The sequence below is a fragment of the Branchiostoma lanceolatum genome, chromosome 1, assembly GCF_035083965.1.
Source record: "Branchiostoma lanceolatum isolate klBraLanc5 chromosome 1, klBraLanc5.hap2, whole genome shotgun sequence".
In the NCBI taxonomy this organism is placed as follows: Eukaryota; Metazoa; Chordata; class Leptocardii; order Amphioxiformes; family Branchiostomatidae; genus Branchiostoma; species Branchiostoma lanceolatum.
In genome coordinates, this window is record NC_089722.1 from 5,162,710 (window position 1) to 5,185,935 (window position 23,226).

General features: G+C 42.8%; 1 protein-coding gene across 4 annotated transcripts in view; it reads left to right on the plus strand.

The window, feature by feature from the left end:
- LOC136430637 (glycine receptor subunit alphaZ1-like) overlaps positions 1-22,939 on the plus strand; it is a 34,970-nt gene extending 12,031 nt beyond the window's left edge. For 3 of the 4 annotated variants that reach the window (XM_066421441.1, XM_066421432.1, XM_066421416.1), the window contains exons 3-10: positions 3,142-3,209; positions 7,454-7,674; positions 10,929-11,011; positions 12,787-12,930; positions 13,576-13,768; positions 14,523-14,721; positions 19,269-19,364; positions 21,085-22,939. In XM_066421441.1, coding sequence (XP_066277538.1) covers positions 3,142-3,209; positions 7,454-7,674; positions 10,929-11,011; positions 12,787-12,930; positions 13,576-13,768; positions 14,523-14,721; positions 19,269-19,364; positions 21,085-21,330 — 1,250 coding nt within the window. In that variant the 3' untranslated portion in view covers positions 21,331-22,939. The remainder of the gene's footprint in view (positions 1-3,141; positions 3,210-7,453; positions 7,675-10,928; positions 11,012-12,786; positions 12,931-13,575; positions 13,769-14,522; positions 14,722-19,268; positions 19,365-21,084) is intronic. The other variant, XM_066421424.1, reaches the window with a different exon arrangement.
- Positions 22,940-23,226: the final 287 nt, after the last annotated feature.

Here is a 23,226-nt window from a genome sequence, read left to right on the forward strand (position 1 = left end):
ACTGGGGAATTCTGAACAGTGGATCCGCCGAATCTTTAATGGCCGCGGTGTATGTCCATCGTGTATTGATAAGATATCTGAGATGCACGACCGATGGGCGTCCGATCAAATCGGCGCTCGTTACATCACAGAGATAGCCGTTTACAGCCAGTCCACAGGCGAATGCACATTTTGGCCTGGCGTGTATACGTGCCATTTGTGCGGAACGTAAGGTTTAGTATATGGTGGCTTAACATCCAATTTGTGCTTTAAGCATCCGAAGCACGCTTCAATATTGAAAAGGCTCGGAAGAAATGTGGGTCTTAAATGTGCAGTGGAATTGCAAAAATCCAGCGAAGCAATCTTCTAGTTTTATTCTTCTGCTCTTTTATGTTATTCGGAAATCTCGGGCAGCAAATAGTGCTTCTGGTAGAAAACGACCTGCGCTTTCGCAACATTACGTCAGTAAGTAAGTCTGCCAGCATGCCCATTTCGTGGCATGATGAGCTCGCAATTGTTGACCTATTTACGGGTAGAATGTTCGTCAGTCCCAGCGCTGATCGGTAGTCTAAATTGTGCTGACAGGCGATTACTGGGCAGGAATCATCGACCTGCCGACAGCTGATCCACCGGGAAACAATAAGGCTGCATTATGAAATCGATGTTTCACTTAGCTCAGGTGGAATTCTAATTTCTAACAATAGCAAAATGCCAGGGCTTTTTTCAGTAGCGCAACGTTACCAGCTTATTTTGGGACTGGGTTGTTCTAACCCTATTCACCTGCAAAGGTTGTATGTTAATGGTGAACCGACTTCCGTAAGCGCTTCTGTATAGCCAGAGTAAACTCCCTTCTCCGGAACACACTGACTTCGCAGCTGATGGTTATATTACACTGGACAAGATGCCACACCTAACCTTTGCACATCCTAATTTAGCTGCAAGCGTTGTTTAAAGCTTTTCAGTGAGGATGCCTCAGTTGTTCTCGGCGGAAACGAGGTCCAATCTAAGATTGTTGTAGAGAAATGAATTTCTGACTTTTCAAATTAATGAATTTTCTAATCATTCTATCATCTTGGACCAGTACCATGGACAAGATCATTCGATTGCGTATCCTAAGCTAGCATAGTGTTCGCTATCGACACGCCCACGGCTAGATTACCAAGATAATGCCACCTTAAACACCAAGTCCGTTTTGTTGCAAAATTGACAGTTACAAAGCGTTAGTCCCAAGCTGACACACATGAAATGTCACGTCAGCACCAAGGCCAGGTCTACAGCATGTAGACTGAACACTACGTCACTACAATACATTTCAAACGTCTTCAAGTCAACGGCTAACGTGATGCCCAAATCTAGAAGGGTCTAACATCCATAACATTGAAAACAAAGTATATACAGATTACTTTATTACTGTGTGAAACATCCATTGTGTCCAAAACACGTCAACAATGGTGGACAAACAGTCAACAACAGAATCATCAGAGAGAAGAGCAACGTTAACGTCGCCACCATGGTTCCGCAGACTAACAACTACCGCAACCAAAATCAGACACATGACTAATCATCATGTTCCTCTTATAGAAATGATATTTCTATTTCGTTCATATGTTCGGTTTCGTTCATATGTTCATATGTTCATGTATGTTCGGTTTGAAGAGCGTTAGACCCCATAAAAGGTAGAGACATTGGGGTATGTTTCACATAACGTTCACGCCTGCACCAGTAGAAAGATTCACTGTTCCAAATAGAGTTACCAAATTTACGGCGGTTTGCATTCTATGTTCGTCTACTCGTCTACAGGCGAGGAGGTAGCATTACTCAACCTCACTCCTAATCATGTACCAAGCCTGGAGGTGAACACAAACCCGCATCTCATTCTTTTTAGCCTTGAAGTTGTCATATTTCATTCACTACAAATCTAGACTCACTGCAAGAGGGACATAATAATCAGTATATGATTGAATTATGTAGACACTAATTGCATTTAACTAAGGAGTAATGTATGAAATGTAGAAATTAAATCATTATAGATGAAGAGATTTCGCATTCCTGCTAGATTACATATAGGCGCTGACACAACAGTATTTGTAATGATTTGTACTCAATTTCTATGTCGTTATCTTAACACAAACAAAGTAACAGATTATGTGAATTTGTAGCAGACTCTTTTCCTGATAGAATTTTCTATCCGAGAAGGTAGCGACGTCACACTTAAATCATTATAGATATAACAGATTTTCTCTTCTAGCTTAATTACATATAGGTGTTGACACAACAGTATTTGTAACAATAGTTTCCAACTTGCTCTGTCGTTAGCTTAAACATTCATTGATTAGAACATAGCATCACCATCTATTATCATCAGGAAATAAAGGCGGTCGGCATAAAGACGGCTGAACCGTTCCTATATGCAATTATTCCTGCTCAGAGGAGCCTCGGTGCTGCTTCCAAACTGCAGTGGGATGTAACGGTGTGAGTCTGAGATATCCCCTGGCTGTAGTGAAGTGACGGGAAACCTCGCAATGTACCTATTTACACGCGCAGAATGTGGCTGGTAGGCTGCGCGTATGAGGAGTTAGCTTTGCGTCACGCCCAAATGACTTTTCGTTAAATGGCAAACCAACCTCGAGAAAAATGCCAAACCAGCGCTACGATTTTTAACTCCTAATACCACTAATTTAAAACGCATTACGTACTTAAATTGCCATAATATATGTTTCTGTTGTCATTACTATTGCATTTATCAACTTCAAACCTTTGCCTGTCGACTTGAAGGCACAGGCACACAGAAATACTTCTCTATAAGAATGAACTAAGTAAAACTTGGCGCATCATTGTCCAGCGCCGTGGCATTCCTCACAAGTCATGTAAACACGTCTGATGTAGCGCCGCTGGCCTAGTGGTGAGTATCTCTGCCTCTGGACCAGAAGTTCCAGGGTCCGAAGCCCAGCTGACTTAAATGGTACTGGAAAGGGTTGCATTAACTAGAGCCCTGGTGACGAAACAAGCTATGGCACTTCCCCTATACGTTTTATGTTGTTCATGTCTTAGATGTCGTATTTCATTCTTGCGAAGTTTTCTTTTTAAGCACGAGGAACTGTCTGGATACGTTTTATACCGTGTTTTATCTGTTCATGCCAATAACTGTTTGTCGGTTTCCAGGACCGTCGGTTAACGTGACGCTGGACGTTTTCATCAACAGCTTCGGATCCATCCAAGCCTCCACCATGGTAAGAACTGACAGCTGTCAATCATTAATGCAATTATCATGTCATGTGCCGTTAGATTGTTTATTCTTTTTTTTTAAATTGTCAACCAAAGAAGCATAAACAAAATAACACACTATTTAGATTTGCCTCTGACTAGTTTACTCCTTTTCTGATGCATTGACTTTGCCTGCCTGGAAGGTGGGCAATACGGACTTCCAGTAACCTTTGACCTTCTGACGTCACGCTTCCGAAAAGTCACGTGGCAGAAGCGAGTGGATCAAAAACGAGCATAATTGTACTATCTAACGTATGCTTTTAGTTATAGAACTAACGGTTAACAATGGTATGATCATTGACTTAGTCTAGACTTGCCAGCGACTCGAAATTACACGACTGATATTCACTTTGATACAGTCCTAGACGGTACCTGCGTAACCGTTGAGGTTCCATTTTTCATTGTTTATCAAGATGCTGGGAATCACATCATTATCCTCTCCAGAGCTTCATTGGGACCAGTCTAATAAGATCTTTAGAAAAAAGAACTTCGAGAGGTCGATGGAGGAATTATTTCTAAGTGCGTTTTGTCACTAACGACATCCCCTAATCGAGTAATGGATGTATTGCCATTGTTCCTGTTGAGATTGAGGTTAAGGGTCAGTGTGCAATCAGGCTCCGGCAGGTGTGGATAGGAGCCACATTAAGGTGTTCATTACGCGCGAAAGTGTGATTAGTGCTCAGAGAACGCGCTAATTGTCGCCCTGACCTACTTAGACATGCTGTAGATATTGTTGTTAAAAGACCCCCCCCCCACCCCTCTCACAATCAGGAGACGTCTACATTAATCAGCATTTAGATGTACACCGACCTCCTGTTAGTTTTAGGTGAAAGCCTTGATATTTATTCACACAGAGACATAATTATGAGTGATGCGTAGCCTTGAAAGCCAGTATTCAACCGCTGGGACCCCACGAATATTAACTGCATTTTACCTTTATGTTTTATTATTCGGGAAGAATCACTAAAGACATTATCGTTTTTCATGGAGTTACTGCTGCGGGAAAATTAGGAAAGAATAAAATTCTCCTCCCGTAGGGGAATCCAAAAGTCAATTAAAACGGTTCCCTGCATGCAGTCGTTGTAATTGTTTTCCCCAAATGTCATCAATAAAACGGCGACGTTGACTGCGTGGTGTCCATGTGTAAATAACCGCGCATCGATCCGCCAGCAGCGCGCGGGAGGTTTTACAACCCTGTCTCATCCATCCTTGGGACTACCATAAACTCTTACAGAAATTGTATTCATAACTAATAGTATATCCAATTTATCCCGAACGCATCCAAGTCCATTCAGGTTATCGAAACACTCTAGTATATGCTAAGATTAAATCTCTGTTGGAAATAGTTACTGTTCTTTTAAGCAATCTTACAACGGATGGGTGGGGAAAAGTTGATCATTGAAATTTAACAGAAATCTCCTTCATTACTGATTGATGTCATGTTCCTGTACTGCCTTCATACGTATGCTGATCATAGTTATCCAATAGGGAGCGCCTCACTGTAGGTAAGATTTACTTTGCCCATAACTATTTGCATACATACCCATCCTCAGACGGATGGATGTGACAAACGCTGAGTCTATCAGTGTCCCTTACAGATATTGCTTCCATAACTTGTGCTATCTCTATACATGTCTTTGAATATGTATTGATGTCGTAAGGAGATCTTCGCTGTATGTAAGATGTACGTTTGCTTTTAGCAGCTTACATACATCTTCATCCTAAGACGGATGTCTGTGGAAAGATCCCGGGGTTTCTTGATGTTATCGGGACGTGCAGAAGTCTGAGGCTCACAGGAAGCATCTGTTAGTTCCTGTGCTGTCTTTAGACATGCTCTGATCATAATTATGTAAAGGTGAACTTTTTGCAGTAGGTGAGATTTACTCTTGCTTGTTGCCATTTCCACACATCTACATCCTTAAGACGGACGGATGTGAAATGATGGCCTGATGATATCAGAACCTGCAGCAGCTTGAGGCTACAGGCAGCATCTGGCTGTGCCTGCACCGTCTTAAAACATATACTGATCATGATTATGCAATAGGGAGCAGGTAAGAATTACTTAATATCCTTGAAGCCATTTACATGTATCTGCTGCCTAAGAAAAATGGCTGTAAAAAGATCTTGGGCTTTCCTGGTGATATCAGGACCTGCAGTAGCCCGAGGCCACAGGCAGCATCTGGCCGTGTCGTTCCTCGCTGTTTGCGGCGTGATGGATGCGCGGAAGTAAATTGAGACGAACCAGACTGCGGCAGAGCGGGATAACAAGAAAAAGCAAGCTGCACGTCAGGCATACAGGAAACAGATGGACCTGGAAGGGAACTGGAGATTTCGTGCATCCTGGAGGCCGCACCTTCTCACCTAGAGGCAGTCATTCCGGAACTCTCAGATAACCTGCAAGTAAAATCAGACACTTAATTGTGGACTAAACGACGTCGGTATGCCACTAAACTTGCTCCAGTGGGCTGCACATTTGCAAGTTGATGAGACGGTTTTATTTGGCATTCACTCTTGATACATCGTCAGACAGTTTATGATGCCTGGGAGACAAAGCTGAATTATATTCATCCATCCGTGAGTCGTAAAGACACCACCACAAAACGCAATAAATTGAGACTAAAACAACGCATAAAGCAGGAAATGTCATCGATTTTACCATTTTGCAATAAAATAATATAAAAGACAGATTTATCAGCAGATTCTCTGGTTTTACAATATAACCATGTCATTTGATACTCATTTCTTCAAAAGATGATTTAACAACGAAAGGCATCAAACATATTCTTCTCATTATGCAATAGAATTCAAATCATAAAGGCTTTATTATTACGACAGGACGTGTTAGCATGTTTGGTAGTGAAACATGTCACTAGCTGCAGAAACCTTCCCGAGAATTTCTGCCCATTTCACGGGCTCGTGAGTTTGGGTTTTGGCACACCTGCTGCCGATCCCCACCACCTGGTCCGGAACATCTGCCCGCCGCTAAATCCGCTCCATCCATCTCAGGAAACTACGTCCTGTTTAAATAAGAGGTATTCAGGTTATGAAGAGGGCGACAGACTTACGAACAGAGATGTAGAGTATGCGCACCAGGTCATTTAGGGGGTATTGTTCATCTATGATAAATTATGTATTGTTGCATGTAGTTTTTGTAGTTTTATGCTAGCTGAAGTTCCGTTGGCACTGTTTTAATATGCTCCGTAATTGTATACATGTAGTGTTTTTATGAATCAAGGAAGATTAGATTTTCAAGTCTAATCTAATGGATTTCTAATAAAACATAAAACATTCTACCCCACATCATTTAGAGTAAAATTTTGTACCTTCATTCGGCCCGTTGAATTAGGCCCAACAGACGAATGAATTAGGGCATTGTCGAACCCATTGTACAATTTACTACATTCCAACAATACACTTAGTCGTCTCCGTGAGAATTCGGCTCACGCGTGCACCGTCCGAGATGATTAACTAACAGGCAGTCCAATTTTCGGGAGTCGTTCGTCTCAATGTGTCCCGAATTGCACCTTCGTCGCGATCTTTCAACCGATCTCCGCTTCTCTGCATCGCAGCGGCCCGTTATCAAGACCGATAAATGCTATTCTCGGTATCGATGTTTGTAGCCGACTTGGTAATCAGTGCGTTACGTGCCTGGTTTTCATCTGCGCTGATTTCTGCCTTCCTTGCTTAACTACTGTACTCGCGTTTGAAGATGAAAATAACCGGATTTGATAGTCAGTGTAAGAGACTCGTGACTCCTGAACCGTAACTCTCACCTTTGTCCATTGGACACATATATCGCTACTTGCGTAGAGTATAACAATTTGAAACCCCTTTAACTTTGTTCTTCTCTGGACGATTTCGGAGCAACATATCGGAGTAAACATCTAGATTTTTTTTCAGAAATTAAGTGCTCTTTAAGCAAATGGACTTGGAATTTACAACTGAATCACTCAGTCACGTGACTTTTTGCATGTTTGACGTCAGCAACGGGTCAAAGGTCATTTGAAATATATTATTTTCTTTCATGTACGTAACTTCAGATGGAACACATCCCCCGTCAAAATAAATAAAAAGTTCTTTATGCGTTACATTTTGTCTACATGTACAGTACTCGATAACTACGGATAAGGCGTCAACATACTTTTTTTTAACACAAATCAACCTGTTAACACATCAACAAGTTAGCAGCAATCGTTTTCAATTTTTGCAGGATTATAAGGTGAACATCTTCCTTCGTCAGAGGTGGAACGACCCAAGGCTTCGGTTCAAGGAGTACAACGAGAGCCTGAGCATCGACCCGAGCATCCTCAACAAGATCTGGATGCCTGACTTGTTCTTCGCCAACGAAAAGGGAGCGCAGTTTCATAGTGTGACCACCAAGAACAGGTTGTTCCGCGTCTCTCCAGGAGGCGACATCCTCTATAGTCTAAGGTAGGTGTACCTCGGCTTAAAGAGCGTTCCGTGGGCCCCCTAGCGGTTCATTGGTACTGCAGGTGTTTGTATGTTTCGTTCCGCGTTCCACATCCTCTACAGTCTAAGGTAGGTTGACCTCGGCTTAAAAAGCGTTCCATTGGCCCCTTATCGGTTACTTTGTATTGAAGTGGTTTGTATGTTTTCGTTCCGCGTCTCGCCTACATGGTACATCCTCTGCAGTCTAAGATAGCTTTAGGTTGACCACGGGTTAAAAACGATCCATGGGCCCCCTAGCGGTTTATTGGTACTGCAAGGGTTTGTATGTATATAGGTATATATCAATGAATAGATGAATATATCATCATCTATCGGCCTGTATCAGCCGGGACCAAACAAGAAGTACACATTTCATAGATGAATACATAAACACTAACAAAAGGGATAAGACATGAAGATAGATCGTTTTTTTTAATGTCCCTTGACCAGTACTATTTGTAGAGATTTCACACGTGCACAGCTAGAGGGGGTTATAATGCTTATATGTTATGGTATTTCAGACGATGTAGGATGATCATCAATCTTGCAAATGATCATGAGTCTCGGTGTCATAGAGGGGATACAGACGTTGAGCTGTTCTCAATAAACACCTTAAATCATGTTTGAAATCAGCCTGTTCGAAGCACGTAATTAAGATTTGTACCGCGGCGTGTTGCGTTTCTGCTCGCGGCTTTAGAAGCTTTCCTCGCGGCACGAAGCGTGAAATCCTCTGCAGCGGGATCCAACAGTTACACAAGGTGCCGTGAAAGGCCCGTTTCATGTAGAAGCGTTTCGCCCACGCCAGATCTTGTCGGGTTTTGCTGGCTGTAAAGATATCGGCCGGTGCGCCGGTCTCACTGGATGCCTTTACAGCCGCCCTCGTGCAGACACGGAGGCGCCGCCGGGTTCTCACTGTCGGGAAATAAAGGTGCAAGTCAGCATGTAAGTTTTGTGAATTTGGCAACCTTGCAAACTTCATTACCATCAGAGGAACGAGGATGCTGCAGATTTTTTTTGGATTATGTCTTAAAGAAGGAAATGTGCTAAAGATAGTAAACCCTATCACCATGAGTTATGGACGGAAAGAAAATGTGCAAGTCAGCATGTAAGTTTGAAAAGCACATTTGTAACATCTATGAACACTGGAAGCGGCGACCTTGTTGCAGATCGTTTTTTTTTTAGCAATTTCACATTTTGTAAAAAGACGAAGATGTAATGTGGGCACCAGCGCTGAATTATGTCAGTTGTTAATACGGCCCCTATTCCTTTAGACGGCGATCACGCTGCATGCGCCCTAAATCGGATTTATCTAATTCTTAAGTTTATCATTTGGATATCATGCAGAATCTAAAAGTATGACTGAAAACGAATCTATGAAATTCGTTAAGCGCTCTGTTAGATATGAGGTCACCGCGAGCGCCGTCCCAGTGGAATGGAGTATAGCGAAAGTAGCTGGCGTTACTTGGATTTTATATTGATAAAGGAAACAGGCGAATCTTATACATATATTTAGTTTGACAATAGTGCCCTCCCCGTGGGATCCTCTTGTTACCCGGATATTCATGGGACGTTCTCGCGCACGATGAATGCGCGTTTTCCGCTGACCGGCTACCGGGGGAGCGCTGCTCGTTCCGCCTGGTTATCGCGCTATGGTTCCGCCGAGGGTGCAGGACCGACCCGTCACGGGATATCTGCTATGACAGGAGCCATCATTTACAGAGGGCTGAGAATCCATGGAGACTGATTCTGGATTAGTCATCTGGTATAGGGTTTGGCATAACACACCAGCTTCGCGGGGCATGGTCACACCTCCTTTAGGGTCCTGTCACAATTGTGCTTATATTCAAGTGCGCGTGAGTTGCGCATCAACATTTTTGGGGGTTTAAGTAAGGTTTGCGGGGGAAAAGTTGTTTTCTACCTTGACCCGTCGTTGTGCAGCCTAGTGATCGAACCTAAGAAATCACTTATTAGACTGCAAACTTAAACTAACCCAAAAACATGTTAATACGCAACTCATGCGGACTTGTATATACGCACAAGTGTGAATTTTGAATTCGATTTAGGTCGCTGCGAGATCGCAGCGCGATCGCCGTCTAGTAAAGGTGTTAAACACCAGCTCTTAGGCGTATGGTTACCTCGCGCTGAGCGACCATAGAGCAGTTTTTTTACGTTTTGTTTGTTTTGTTATCATAGAAAGCATGGTTTTATATTTTGTATCACACTCCAATTATGGAATCAAGAGTTACGTGTATTCAATTTTGGGAGATCGTCGTCTAGTGGAAACACAAAAACGCAAATACCTTTGTGTGATTATATTCATAAACGTTTCTAACTTGCACCGGTAGATAAAGAACGAAACCACCTTTCAAATGAACAGATCAATGAAAATTCATTAGGGTATGAATAATTTCGTTATTAACTGCCGCTTGACGCTATTGGATGAAGATGCCCCATTGCTCATTTGATAGGGAGCTCCCCAGTGTCTTTGTTTAATGACAGTTTGACCAGCCTAGAAATGGATATTCAGATATTTATGATGTCATCTGTCATGTTGTCAAAGGTAATCAATTGTTTCGCTACATTGTCAGTTCGCTACAGCCGTGTTGTTACATTTGTATGTTATTTCTATAGATAGACTAGTAGCATTAGAGATCAGTTTTCTTTTGGGAAAGTCAGTTCCTGTCAGCATTTTTCCTGTTGAAAAGCTCTTTTTTTTAGTCATCTATTATATTTTCGAAGCTGTAGCTATATCGTGACCAGTCTATCGTCTGCCCTGGCCATGCAGCTGCACCGTTTTTTATAGTGTCTTCCCTCTCTCATTTTCTACATGTAATGATGCATGATGATGATGATGACTGTTGCTAGGTAACAGAATGTGTTGCCAGGCAACAGGGTGTTCAACGTGTTTGTGTCGTCTGCAGATTGCTGCTGTAGGCATGTAGGGGAACATAAGATTTAATGCATCCTTAAGCGACATTAAAGATTACCTAAAGATATATACATTTTTAAGTTGACTTTACGCTGTTCGTAAAGAAAGTGTAAAGATGGACCTATAGGTGTGGCATTTAATACGTCTTAAATGCGGCTTAAAGGTTACCTAATCTTGTTCCAATGTTTAGCTTCCTTTACGATTCTCTCTCATTTTCTACATGTAATGATGATGATGATGACTGTTGCTAGGTAACAGAATGTGCTGCCAGGCAACAGAGTGTTCAACGTGTTTGTGTCCTCTGCAGATTGACCTTGAGGTTGGCCTGCCCCATGCAGCTGCAGCGCTTTCCCATGGACCACCAGGTGTGCATCATGCAGCTGGAGAGCTGTGAGTATTCTGCGCCACTTATAAATAAGGTTACATATCGTTAGTTGTAACATGACCTCACTGCGCAATAGGTCATGACCTCGTGACGCCAGAGGTCACCAGCCAGTGATTCGCCATCTTGTCTGCCATCTTTGTAATATACGTTGTGAGCGCTGCCTTAAGCTGTGTTCGGTTGCGGAGTGAAGTTGAGTTGTACCTTGGCGCAGTAAGAAACTAACACTTCTCAAATAAATCATCAGACCTAATGGTGTAATCGATTGTAAAGGCAATTCAATAAACAAGCGTTATATGGATACCAAAAATCCGTACATAAATTGAAAGCTCATTTGTGTTGGTATAAGTCATTGTAAATTGAAACTGAACTGTAATAATTTTTAAAAACCAAGGGGACGCAACATAAACACAAGACGGGGAGCAGCATAGACTTGCTGCAACTCATGATCCACTGGTGACAGTGTCACGTGTCCTATCTGCAAAACTTGACGTCACAGAAGCGGTTGACTTGCTCATGCTTTGACACAGACTGCAGCTGATCTGTCAAAATTTTTTCCAATTTTGTGTCTTGAGAATTACAGTTTAACTTTGACTCAGAAGGATAGATCCGTACAATTGATAAAGTAACAATCGAGATTTGGTCGACCAAATCAAGTTTTCGAACTTAAAAAAGTTTACTTCCCTTGTGGAGTCTTGGCTTATATATGGTCACCTCTGTAAAATCCTTCCAATATGGCGCCCCACCCTCATTTCAAGGCTTCGATTATCGATATCATCGATAGCTGTTCCATTTAAGCGGATGACCTTTGTGACACTTTTCTTCATTCAAAGCCAATAATTCTTCTCTTGTGGAATCGAATTTTCTTCAGCAACATCCGTTATGAGCTATCGAAACTACTATCGCGCAGGGAACGACCTGGGTGTAGATAGTTGCGAATCTGATAATCATTTTGAAAAGGTGAAAGGGGTTTCATTTCTACCAACGTTTATTTGGTCGTCTAGTCATCAAATCCGTATGTGACAGCCTCCCAGCTCCTTAACACTCCAGACACTCAAGATAAGACGCTTACACCAACGCTGTGACGCACGTCTTATGCAGTTCGGTACGTTTTAAACCCGCGATGTCTATTGTAACTATTGTTAAGTCACGTGTCCGTACATCTCGTGAGATCATGTCCGGAATGATTGGTCATTATTGATCCTGAAGAAGGCGGCAGTGTTCGTTGAAAATTTTATTCGGGTCTACCTTTGCGTTGGATGAAAGTTAAGCATTGTATCATATGATTATAATTACTACCAACACAGATAGGCTTCCATGATAACTGCTAAAAGCTGTATACTCACCAAAGCTACTCGAGCAACTGGATGAGATTATTTACTTCAAATTACGTTTGTATTTGTTCTTGTCTCTTTCTCATTTAGGCATGTATTGATGATTTGACATGCAGTGGAAAATGAAAAATAAAAAGATAAGAAAATAAGAAAATAAAGAAAATATACTCAGAATTGGGTGCAACTGCTTGAGTAACTAAGACAGTTGTATTGTTTATTGTGTCTATATCTTATTACCGGGACGTCTTACATCTTATAAGCTGTATTTTTTAATCTTTCCATCCCTTTTCCTGTGCTTATTATCTTACGAGCTCCAGACGGTGAATAACTCAATTTTTAGAATCACATCGAACGATCCGTCGCCATGTTGAATCTACCCACCGGAGTAACATGGCCGACCGATGACGTCACATGCTTTACCCACCATGTCCCTCTGTGTGTTTCCCCAGTCGGCTACACCACCAGAGACTTACAGTTCAAATGGAACGATGAAGAGGGCTCGAATCCGGTAGAGACGTCGTCGGACGTCGAACTTCCACAGTTCGAGATAGAGAGTGTCGAGACGGCGAGTTGTCTAAAGGTCTACAGTACCGGTACGTCAGTGATTGAGATCGTTTCTTGCGAACTCTGTTATTTAAGGATGCTCGCTTTGTGAGTTTCTACTACAGGTTTTCGTTGTAACTGTTGGTGAGGTTTGTGCGCATATTAAATTGTCCACCTTTGATATGCGCATTCGCTGTTGAATCCATGAAGGGGCCTATTGATCGAGTTCGGTTTCAATTTTATTGTTTCATTGTCGAGGTCTCTACCCTAGTGTAAAGGCCAGGTTCTATCGTAATATACACACTAACAATAACATAGAATAGCAGTAATAACCTGGTACTTCACGCTTCTATCACCCTGATTCATCATTAACTACTAAAGTCCCTGTCACACCTATGCGTATATACAAGTCCGCATAGGTTCCGTATTAACATGTTTTTGGTTTAGACTAAGTTTGCAGCCAAAGAACTGATTTCTTGGGTTCGATTACTAAGCTGCACAACGGTGGGTCAAAGTAGAAAACAACTTTTCCCCCGCAAACCTTACTTAAACCAAAAAATGTTAATGCCCAACTCACGCGCACTTGAATATACGCACAAGTGTGACAGGGCCCTAAAGTAATTGTGTGTGAGTGCGTGTGTGTGTGCGTGTGTGCGCGTGTGTGTGTTGCTCATTCTCCTCCCCTCCGTATGCAGGCCTGTACACGTGTGTGGAGGCCAGGTTCAAACTGAAGCGGCAGCTGAGTTACTTCATGATGCAGACGTACACGCCCACCATCCTGATCGTCGTGCTGTCTTGGGTGTCGTTCTGGATCAACATGGACGCCGCCCCGGCCCGCACCGGCCTCGGCATCACCACCGTGCTCACCATGACCACCAAAAGCACGGGGTACGCAGGCCGCTACGCTAGTGTCTGTTTATTTGTTTACTAGTATTTAAGCGAATCTCCATAAGTGAATACATGATTAATGCTTCACTATTCTCCCTGGAGTCGTAATGATAACAAAAACATTACATTACTTAACCTATTAAGTACGTGGGGTCGTGTGGCGCAACGGCAGAGCGTTCGGCTGAGAACCAAGTGGTCCCGGGTTCGAATCCTGTCATGTCATGCACCCCACTATAATCAGCGTCGAGGTCAGTCAGTTTGTGGTCCTTAACTAGAAACCTTCGGCCGAAAACTGTGTTCTACTACCTTAATGCCGTGTTTGCAATGCGGTCCCAAACGTAAACGAGTGTATTACATATTTACTAGTTGACTGTATGTTGATACATACGCCTTGCTGTCCATCGCAGTGTGTATATTCAAGTCCGCATAAGTTTAGTGTTAACATTTTGGGGTGACGTTTTTGGGGAAGAAGGTGTTTTCTACTTTGACCCATCGTTGAAAAGCCTGATTATCCAATCATACGGACTTAGATATACGGACTCGTGCGAATGGACTCTTACGTCTCATGTCTTATGTCCATGGCAGTTTGTCTGCAGAGCTGCCGAAGGTGTCGTACGTCAAGGCCCAAAACTGTGTTCTGCTACCTTAAAGCGATGTTACATACGGTCCCAAGTGTAAAGGAGTGTATTGCATACATGATAGTTGACCATAAGTATGTTTAAACTAACGCCACGCTGTCTTATGTCCATCTCAGTGTGTCTGCGGACCTGCCGAAGGTGTCGTACGTCAAGGCCATCGACATCTGGATGGCCGTGTGCATGATGTTCGTGTTCGCCGCGCTGCTGGAGTTCGCAGCAGTGAACTTCACCGCGCGGCTGCAGAAGGTGGAGGTGGAGAAGTGGGGCCGGAAGTTCAGCCGGAAGAAACAGCCTCAAGTTCAGGTACGGGTCCAGGTACGGTAATGAATGAGTGAACTAGACACAAGTTGTGAATGAATAGATAATTTTTTTTCATATGCATTATGTGTAACCAGTTTTCAGAATATTTGGCTTTGCATTAAGAGGAAAGAAACAGCCCCATGTCCAGGTACGGGTCTAGGTACGACAATGAATGAGTGAATCAATAACGAAAGAAACTATGAATGGGTAGATGAATACTTTTTGTCGACGTATGTGTAAACGTTGCAGCCCGTTCTGAGGTTAAGAAAGACTTAAGACTAAATGGCCCCGAACTCAGGGGTTGTTTCTTTCTTCTTAAATCATTGAGAAAAGGCAAAGAAAGAAGCAATGCATGAAAAGATTGTTTTTTCAACGTTATGTGTAGCCAGTTGTCAGAATATATATAGCTTTAGATTAATAAGGAAGAAACAGCCACGAGTTCCGGTTCGGGTACAGTAATGAAGGAATGAATTAGTGAAGGAAAAAAAGAAGTAATAAATACATGAATATTCTTTCGCCATATGTGTAAAACCATGTCATGCAGTTCTCAGTATACAAGGCAATATTAGGTATGGGTCAAGCTAAGGTAATGTACTAATAAATACAGGAACAAATTAATAAATTAGTGAATGAGTGGGTGGGTAATTGAAAGATTTATATGTAGGTAAATCTTAACTTTCTAAGGATTAAAGCGTGATGAAGAAACAGCCTTAAATCTATTTTTGGGTGCAGACACTATCCATAATAAAAGAATGAATGAATTGATGAATAAAAAAATGATAAAATGCAGGAATGAATGAATGGCTAGTGTGTCGATGAGTCCCCAAACACGCCAATTATTTAGTTTGGGGAAACCGTGGTATGGATTTAGCATCAGAGAAAGAACGCCACTCGACTTTTTCAAGTGGTCCTCATTATTATGCTCCAGATGTTATGGGTAAATTTGCTTTTTTTTTACTAATCTATTTATATGTTTAGGGTGACCCATCAGTTAGGTTATAAACTGATCTAAACTGATTTACAAAATAATATCAAATCAGGATACCAAACATTGAATAATATTCTAGTAACTTGGATACAAAAGAGGATTTATACATAACAGAGCATAAACTGAATGAATGATACATCAACAATGATATAACATACAGTGATAACCATCAAATTTGATCTATTTCGAACATGGGAGTAATAAACCATTGAAACAATTTAGGATGATTTAAAACAATGACAACTCCAAATCATAAAGATTATTTCCGATAGAGTTCTACATACGTTATAAAACTTTCAAACATGGAAGACCAGGGTCAGGGTCGGACCGGGAAATATTCATGACTGAAACAAAAGGCTGACCAGATTTATTGCCCGGGATCAGGATGGTGACATTTATGGATGCGGCGTGGTCGTAATTTTATCCGCTCGGGGGAAGCTCATCCGTCCCGTCCCGGGGGATCACGGTACCGCACAGCATCGTCTAGACACCGCGTAGTCTCTGCAACCCTTGCCGCGAGCTATCATATTTCACTCCCCAAGCTTCTCGGGTCCGACTTGGTTTCTTTTTTTTCTACGTTTTCTTTTGGGGGGCGTTCTTGTCGGACATTCTATTTTGTCAGGTTTTCTCCTTTCCGCCAGCCAAAGGAGACATTTTAGAAAAAAGCGTAAAAAACAAACCGGAGGCGAACTTTGCTTGTTTGAAGAGGAATAACATTTCCCACGGGTGATATTTCCATTGCGCCGCTGAAGGCGAAGCGGAGAGCCGAACCCTCCCGGATCGAGGCTGGAAATTGTGACCAATTTGAGGGCATGTAGCCGCTTTATTGAGCGCAGTCGTGCAGGCGTTGACCCGCGGCAGATCGGTGGGACCTAATACCGCGCGGTCCTCAATACCAGTTATGGGACACATTCATATCAGAACAAAACTGCTTCGTTTGAGTCGTTGGAAGCGATGGCGGGTCAGACTCGGTCTGCTTTTACGATATCTATCTGGAGTCGGCTATTAATCCGCTTCTATCAAGAACTTTTCTAATGGAGAGGGTCGAAACCTGGGAGAGGTTTATGTGTGCAAGAACAGGGTTGTATCGATTTCGGTTGGCGGGGAGAAATTGCGGCTCTCGCAGTTTTAGCGGGGATGAAATTAGGCTTAGGGAAATTAATGTTGTCTTCGCGATTACGGTCCTAAAAAAATAGGGTCCGTATACGTAGGTACTAGGTAGGAATTCTATTTCTTGTACATTTCGAACGAACTGGTCCAACCAAATGCGTTTTGAAAATTTGAAAATGCATCAGTTATTTCAAATATCATATTGTATTCATGTACGTAGTCTGAGGCTTGGCCACTTTACCGCTTTTATTGTATATAGATATACATCGTACACGCTCAGGTATGCGAGTTAACTGAACATAAAAAGTACCAAGTTGACCAGACATTCTTACATCAACTGTTACAGTCCTTAATCAGTCTACAGATCGAGAAATGTAGCTAGTCCGTTGAAACATTTTCAAGAATATATCGAATTCTGTTATGAATTGCTTCACTCAAATGTCAGATCGAAAACGGTATGTACATTTTTAGAGGTTAACCCCCTAAAAGAGCAAGGCTCGGGTCGACAGGTTGTTGCTAGGGTCGGTCGAGTAACAAAAAACAACCACACTTTTTGCAAGGCCTTGCATCAGCTGCAGGCAGCGAGTGGCTAGAGCTGGGTTCAGTGTTCTGACATCGTCACAAGGCGAGTTTGCCACAACACTCTCTTCCAATCGACGAGTGTCTAACTCTGATTGACGTGACGGAGTGATGGCCGAATGATGGAGAGAGAATCGGTTCTGAAATTTCGTCGATGACCCATTTTATTCCTTGGAGTCGACTAATCAACCGAGGGGGAGAAATGTTAGACGGAGCGCGACCAGATGGCAAAGGTCGAGAGACGGTGAGACGAGGCCCAGCGCGCCATTTTACGCACGGGTCGATAGTTCTTCATTCGTTAATGAGCCGTAATGAAGGATGGGCAGCTCAGCCGATGGAAGCCGACGGTTCCAGAACGCTGAAAAGTATTTGAAAAGATTACAACAAGGATCAATAAAGGAGTCATTCATTCTCTATTTAGTCGGTTTTACGTACCTTGTGAGGTCTGAATACAAATTATTGGACATACATAGCAAGGTGGCACAGTGGTCTTTTGTATCTTGTGGTTGGGGTTGTTTACACAGAACCTGGTACTGAGTTCACATCTCTGACAGGTCCTGAAGTTGTGCAATTGGGAAATGAAATACACTTAACACCAATTCCCTCACTTCACTCTGTGAAAATGAGTACCTAGCTTCGGTTAGGGACGGCCCTTTGATAGGACATTGAATGGAGGTCCCGTGTTTTGAAATAGGCACACCATCGGAACAATTAAGAACCCACCAAACTTATCGAAAGAGTAGGGGACCTTCCCGATGTAAATGGAACAAATGAATCTGTCGGGATATGCAGCTTGCACACTTCAGTACAACCCATGTGTGTTACGCCATGAGGCGGTTTACCGGGTATGCAGTGAAACAAACAAACTTGATACATGTATCATACCTCAAATGTGTTGAGGAAAGAAAAACTTACCTATTTCTAGACCGTCTATTTTAAGCCCCTGTCACACAGTCGTCTGGGTCTTAAGCTCGGCGACCTGTGAATATCGGCCTATCCCTAAAGACCTCTCAATGATTGAGAGAACACCGGGCCGCGGGGGTATCACTGCCGAAAATGTGTAGCTCGCCAATAGATTTTCGTGCTGTATGTCAGCGACTTTACAACTGTCTCAGGGTTAAATTACCTAATGCTTGTGGACAGATGCGGGTTTTCAACACATTTCTAAGCTCACGTGACCTTAATGATGGGTCATTAGAATCTGAAGAAGGAGAGGAGGAAATGAATAACAAGATACCAAGGAGGTTTTATATACCTCCTTGGAGATACATTTTACCCCTTTATATTTTTGTGATACCATGCATGTGTTAAGATAGCACTCCATATTTAAGAACTTCAATCGAATAATCCTTATCATGTAAACACGTCTAATCTTTATATGACCAAAACCTCCTTGATATGACCAACACTGGCAGAAATTGGGCCTGAAGCGTTGGTTACGTAAAGTTTAGACTTGTCGAAGTTGTTCCTGATGTTGCTCACCAGCACAGATGAACTTCCATATCAATCTGTACCATTGCTATATTTTGTCTGTCTTGCCGCTTTTTCTTTTCTCTCGTCACTTCACTGAAATCATCCTGACTTCAGTCTATCGTTGTGAGTTCGAGGTATCTTTGGCCTAAGTTTGTTCGGGGCAGACGGAGCTCTCTGCCGCCTGGGTAGTCGTTGACACCCGCTGGTTGTTTTACGGGATGAGTCTCAACGTTTTAAGGGCCGCTACGATCGGTATAGATCTCCGTTTGCCCCGAACTAACTTTGTCCAGAGAAACCCTGGCCTAACAACGACAGGCTGGAGTCCAGGTTAATGAAAACAGCTGATTTCAGCTTCTAGTGAGGAAAAAAAGGTTCAAACAAACAAACTTGACGACGTTTTTTTCCTGGACAGAAACGCTGCATAGGGATTCAGAAGAACATTGACGACGTCCCGCCCAACTACACTGGACTGATCCTCGTCGACAGCCAGGACCCTCGGTGGGAACAGGTACCGGTCAAAGTAGGTTAAGCGGGGAGGGGTTAAACAGGTACCGGTCAAAGTGAGCTTAGGCGGTGGGAGGTTAAACAGCTACCGGTCAAAGTAAGCTTAGGTGGGCAGGGGTTAAACAGGTACCTGTCAAAGTAAGCTTAGGCACTACAGGGTTAAACAGGTACTGGTCAATGTAAGCTTAGGCGGGCGCAGGGGTTAAACAGATACCGGTGAAAGTAAGCTTAGGCGGGGAGGGTTAAACAGGTAAGCTTAGAGTTGAGTAAAATGTAAACCGTGCTGTTGCTGAAAAATACGTTATCATAGTTTCAAACTTCATCCAAAACAAGGACTAAGACTCTCCAAATAAATATCGGTCGAGTCTTCAGTCTTCATTAGGCACGCTGACCCGCTCACGTGACTTTACCGATGAAAAGCTGACGTCATGTTCCCGGAAAGTCACGTGTCATACGTGAGAGGGCACGTGTCGACATACAAATGTGCCACTTTCATCGTTCCTCACAAGCAGGAACTTGGAAATAATCGTTCGAGTCACTAAAAGTCACATGAGAAAACATCGGCCCTGCGTTGATTTCCGTCTTATCTTCCTCCTTTTTGGAGAAACTTGATTTAAAAAAAAAATTGATTTCAAAATAGTAATTTGCAGTTCAAAACGGTCGCGCCCCGTGCACATCTGTATTCCTGCCCCATTATATCGTTGAACTTTACTCCTGACCGGACCGTAAAGGGCGCCGGTTACGGGCTGCATCATCCCTTATCACGGGCTCAATTACCCGACGGAAAGTTACGGGCGTGCCCTTTCGACAAAATTGACTTTAGGTGGCGGTAATGGGCGAACGGCCGACTTGTAATCTGCAGTGGATTTGTCACGGGGATTGTTCTCTGCGCTGATACTAGATTAGGAAACAAGGTAGCTGAGATACAAATTACCAGACGCAACCCCGCCGTATGCTCGGTGAGTTGTCAAAGCCTAGTACGTGAAGACGATAACAATGAGTCTATATACTTACAAAGAGGTACTAATTCTAGTTTACCGTACCAGTCATTTATATGTTGATTATATGTATGAGCTCCATCTGCTGTTTCTGACAATGTTTTCATGTTGTAGTGTTTGTATTCAAATTTGTTTGTCCAACTTGTTGAATATTTCTGTCTGCTTTATTACCTTTGGGTTTGTACATAGCAAGTTCTCTCTCCATCTCTCTGTCTCCATCTCTCTGTCTCCATCTCTCTGTCTCCATCTCTCTGTCTCCATCTCTCTGTCTCCATCTCTCTGTCTCCATCTCTCTGTCTCCATCTCTCTCTCTCTCTCTCTCTCTCTCTCTCTCTCTCTCTCTCTCTCTCTCTCTCTCTCTCTCTCTCTCTCTCTCTTGAACTTGTCGTATGTTGTAAACATATCTCTACACCGTCGTGAGCTTGCCCTGAGTACGTTATGAACATCTATACCATGTCGTGAAAGATGTCGTAGGTCGTGAGCTTGTCGTGCGCTTGTCGTATGTCCTGAGTTTGTTGTGAACATATCTCCGCACTGTCGTGAGCTTGTCCTGAGTACGTTATGAAAATGTCTCTACCCTGTCGTGAAAGATGTCGTACGTCGTAAGATTGCCGTATGTTGTGAACATTACTCCACAGTGTCGCGAGCTCGTCCTGAGTACGTTATGAACATGTCTCTACCCTGTCGTGAAAGATGTCGTACGTCGTAAGATTGTTTTTGTTCCAGATGGAGACGAACGCGAACGAGAACGAGACCAGCTTCACCTACAAGACCATGGGGGTGGCACCACTGATCGCGGAGCGGGAGGAGGAGGTCAAGTCCCCTCCGCCCAAACCGGCAGCGCCTCCAGGTCCCCCGGAGACTTTCAGAGAAAAGGCCGAGAAAATAGACGCAGTTTCCCGGATCGTGTTCCCCACGATCTTCCTGCTGTTCAACATCGGGTACTGGTCGTCTCTGCTCGCCATGTTCTGAAGAGATGGTTGAAGTATACATGGCTTTGCAGTTGAAGCGGTCACAACTAGCAATATGTAACAATTCTCAACACGAGATTATGATATATGTGTATGAGAAGAGGACTAAAAAACGCCACATTTGGTCGTTTTTTTCTGGAGAACGAGCGATACGCGATTTCTTCGTCTGCTGCTTCCACGGGGGTTAACACTGACGTCACTTCGGCGAGACGTTTCACTTGTACATGAACTTGAGAGAATGTAAACTAGAATAGCAAATATTGCTCCTACAGCATTGATAACGGGTCTATTGGTTAACATTAACGACGCTGTAGTTTAAGAAATCTTTAAGTAGCGTCGCTACCTTGGTGGATAAGGTTACAAGTCTTAAGAAACAGGCAAGACCATCTCCGGGGTTTTCGAGCCAGGAGAATGAAGGAGGGATTAGAAATTGATACGACTCTTGCTACTACATAGATTTAAACTATTAACACCGTAGAGAACTGACGTAAGACTCATATATGTATACATATATATGTGTAACGTTCGCGCCATTTAGTCTTGCTGCCAAATCTCGCGAAAATAGAGCAACTCTCGCGTGAGTAAAAACATCTCGCGTGAGCTTCACACAAGATCGAGAAGCTACAACCCCGAGACCCTAGCTAGCATACAAAAGTGCAATGATAATGATAATGTTTAGGTTAATTTCGCCACAACAACAGTTAGTAGGAAAATAATGGTTTGGGAATTTCTCTCCGTGTGGAATCTATCTAGTATAGTTTCACGATCGGGAAGAATCACACGTTCCTGTACACAACATGGCGGGGAGGGATCGACTTTCCGGCTGCGTAATGACAGGTGCGGTAGATAGATAGCCTCGTTTCACTGCCCTTAGGCTAAACTCCGCCAAGCACCGCTGCGCGTGATGGAAGATGTGATCTGAGATGATTGGATCGTAAGGGGCCCAGGCTAAGGGCTGTTACTGGGCAATAAATGAAAACAATCGGGTATTCATACAAATTCAATATATATGCAAGGGCGGCAAACTGCGGAAATACACGTTAGGCAGGGGAGAGACTGACGACGAATCCACGCTGATATGGGCACTGTTATGCCGCCGGTAAAGGTAGTTACTGCACTAGCATTTAGGACAAGTCGTAGTACAACATTCTGCATCCACCACGGCACATTTGTAAACATCACACGTTCAGAGATTCATATGCAATAAGAACTTATGTGAAGAAAATAAAATAAGATGATTCAAATATCTATGAAATAATCATGATATTTCCTTGATGTGTTAAAATCAATGTGATTTCCAGACTTAAATAGAAAAATCATTCTGTGTGTTTTACGCTGTAAATAGTTAATTTTCTGTTGCTGTTTTGTGTGTAGAAACATCTTCGTTCTTAGCTCGGATATGCATGTGATGAAATCTTGATTCTTCGTCCTCGTCGACCAATAGAAGACTTGTTACACTGTCTATGTAACAGACTACTGTCAAACGTCGCCACTAACAAAAAAGATAATCATGTAAAGCCATACAATACGAGAAGTTATGATGCTAGCAAATTATAATACATTTTAGAGAGATGGTGACCATCACAATAAACGTTCAAATGCTTCTTTCACTCTTTTTGTCTGTGGGACTTCTTTGTCTTGAATGACTCTTGATTTTTATGAACTTTAAGAATCAATTTTGTAACTTCAAACGTGTCATCTTCATCACAAAGATTGAACTTTTATTGTCAATAGATAAATGAAAACCTTCATTGCACATTTTTAACTCAATCAAGCTAAGGACAGGTCACAACAATGACAAATCACATTTGGCACGAGTATCGTAGTCTAGCATATTTCACGTTCGGCTTCTCACTTGTTGGTAAAGGTGAGTGTATGGGTTTAGTTATTGTCGGTT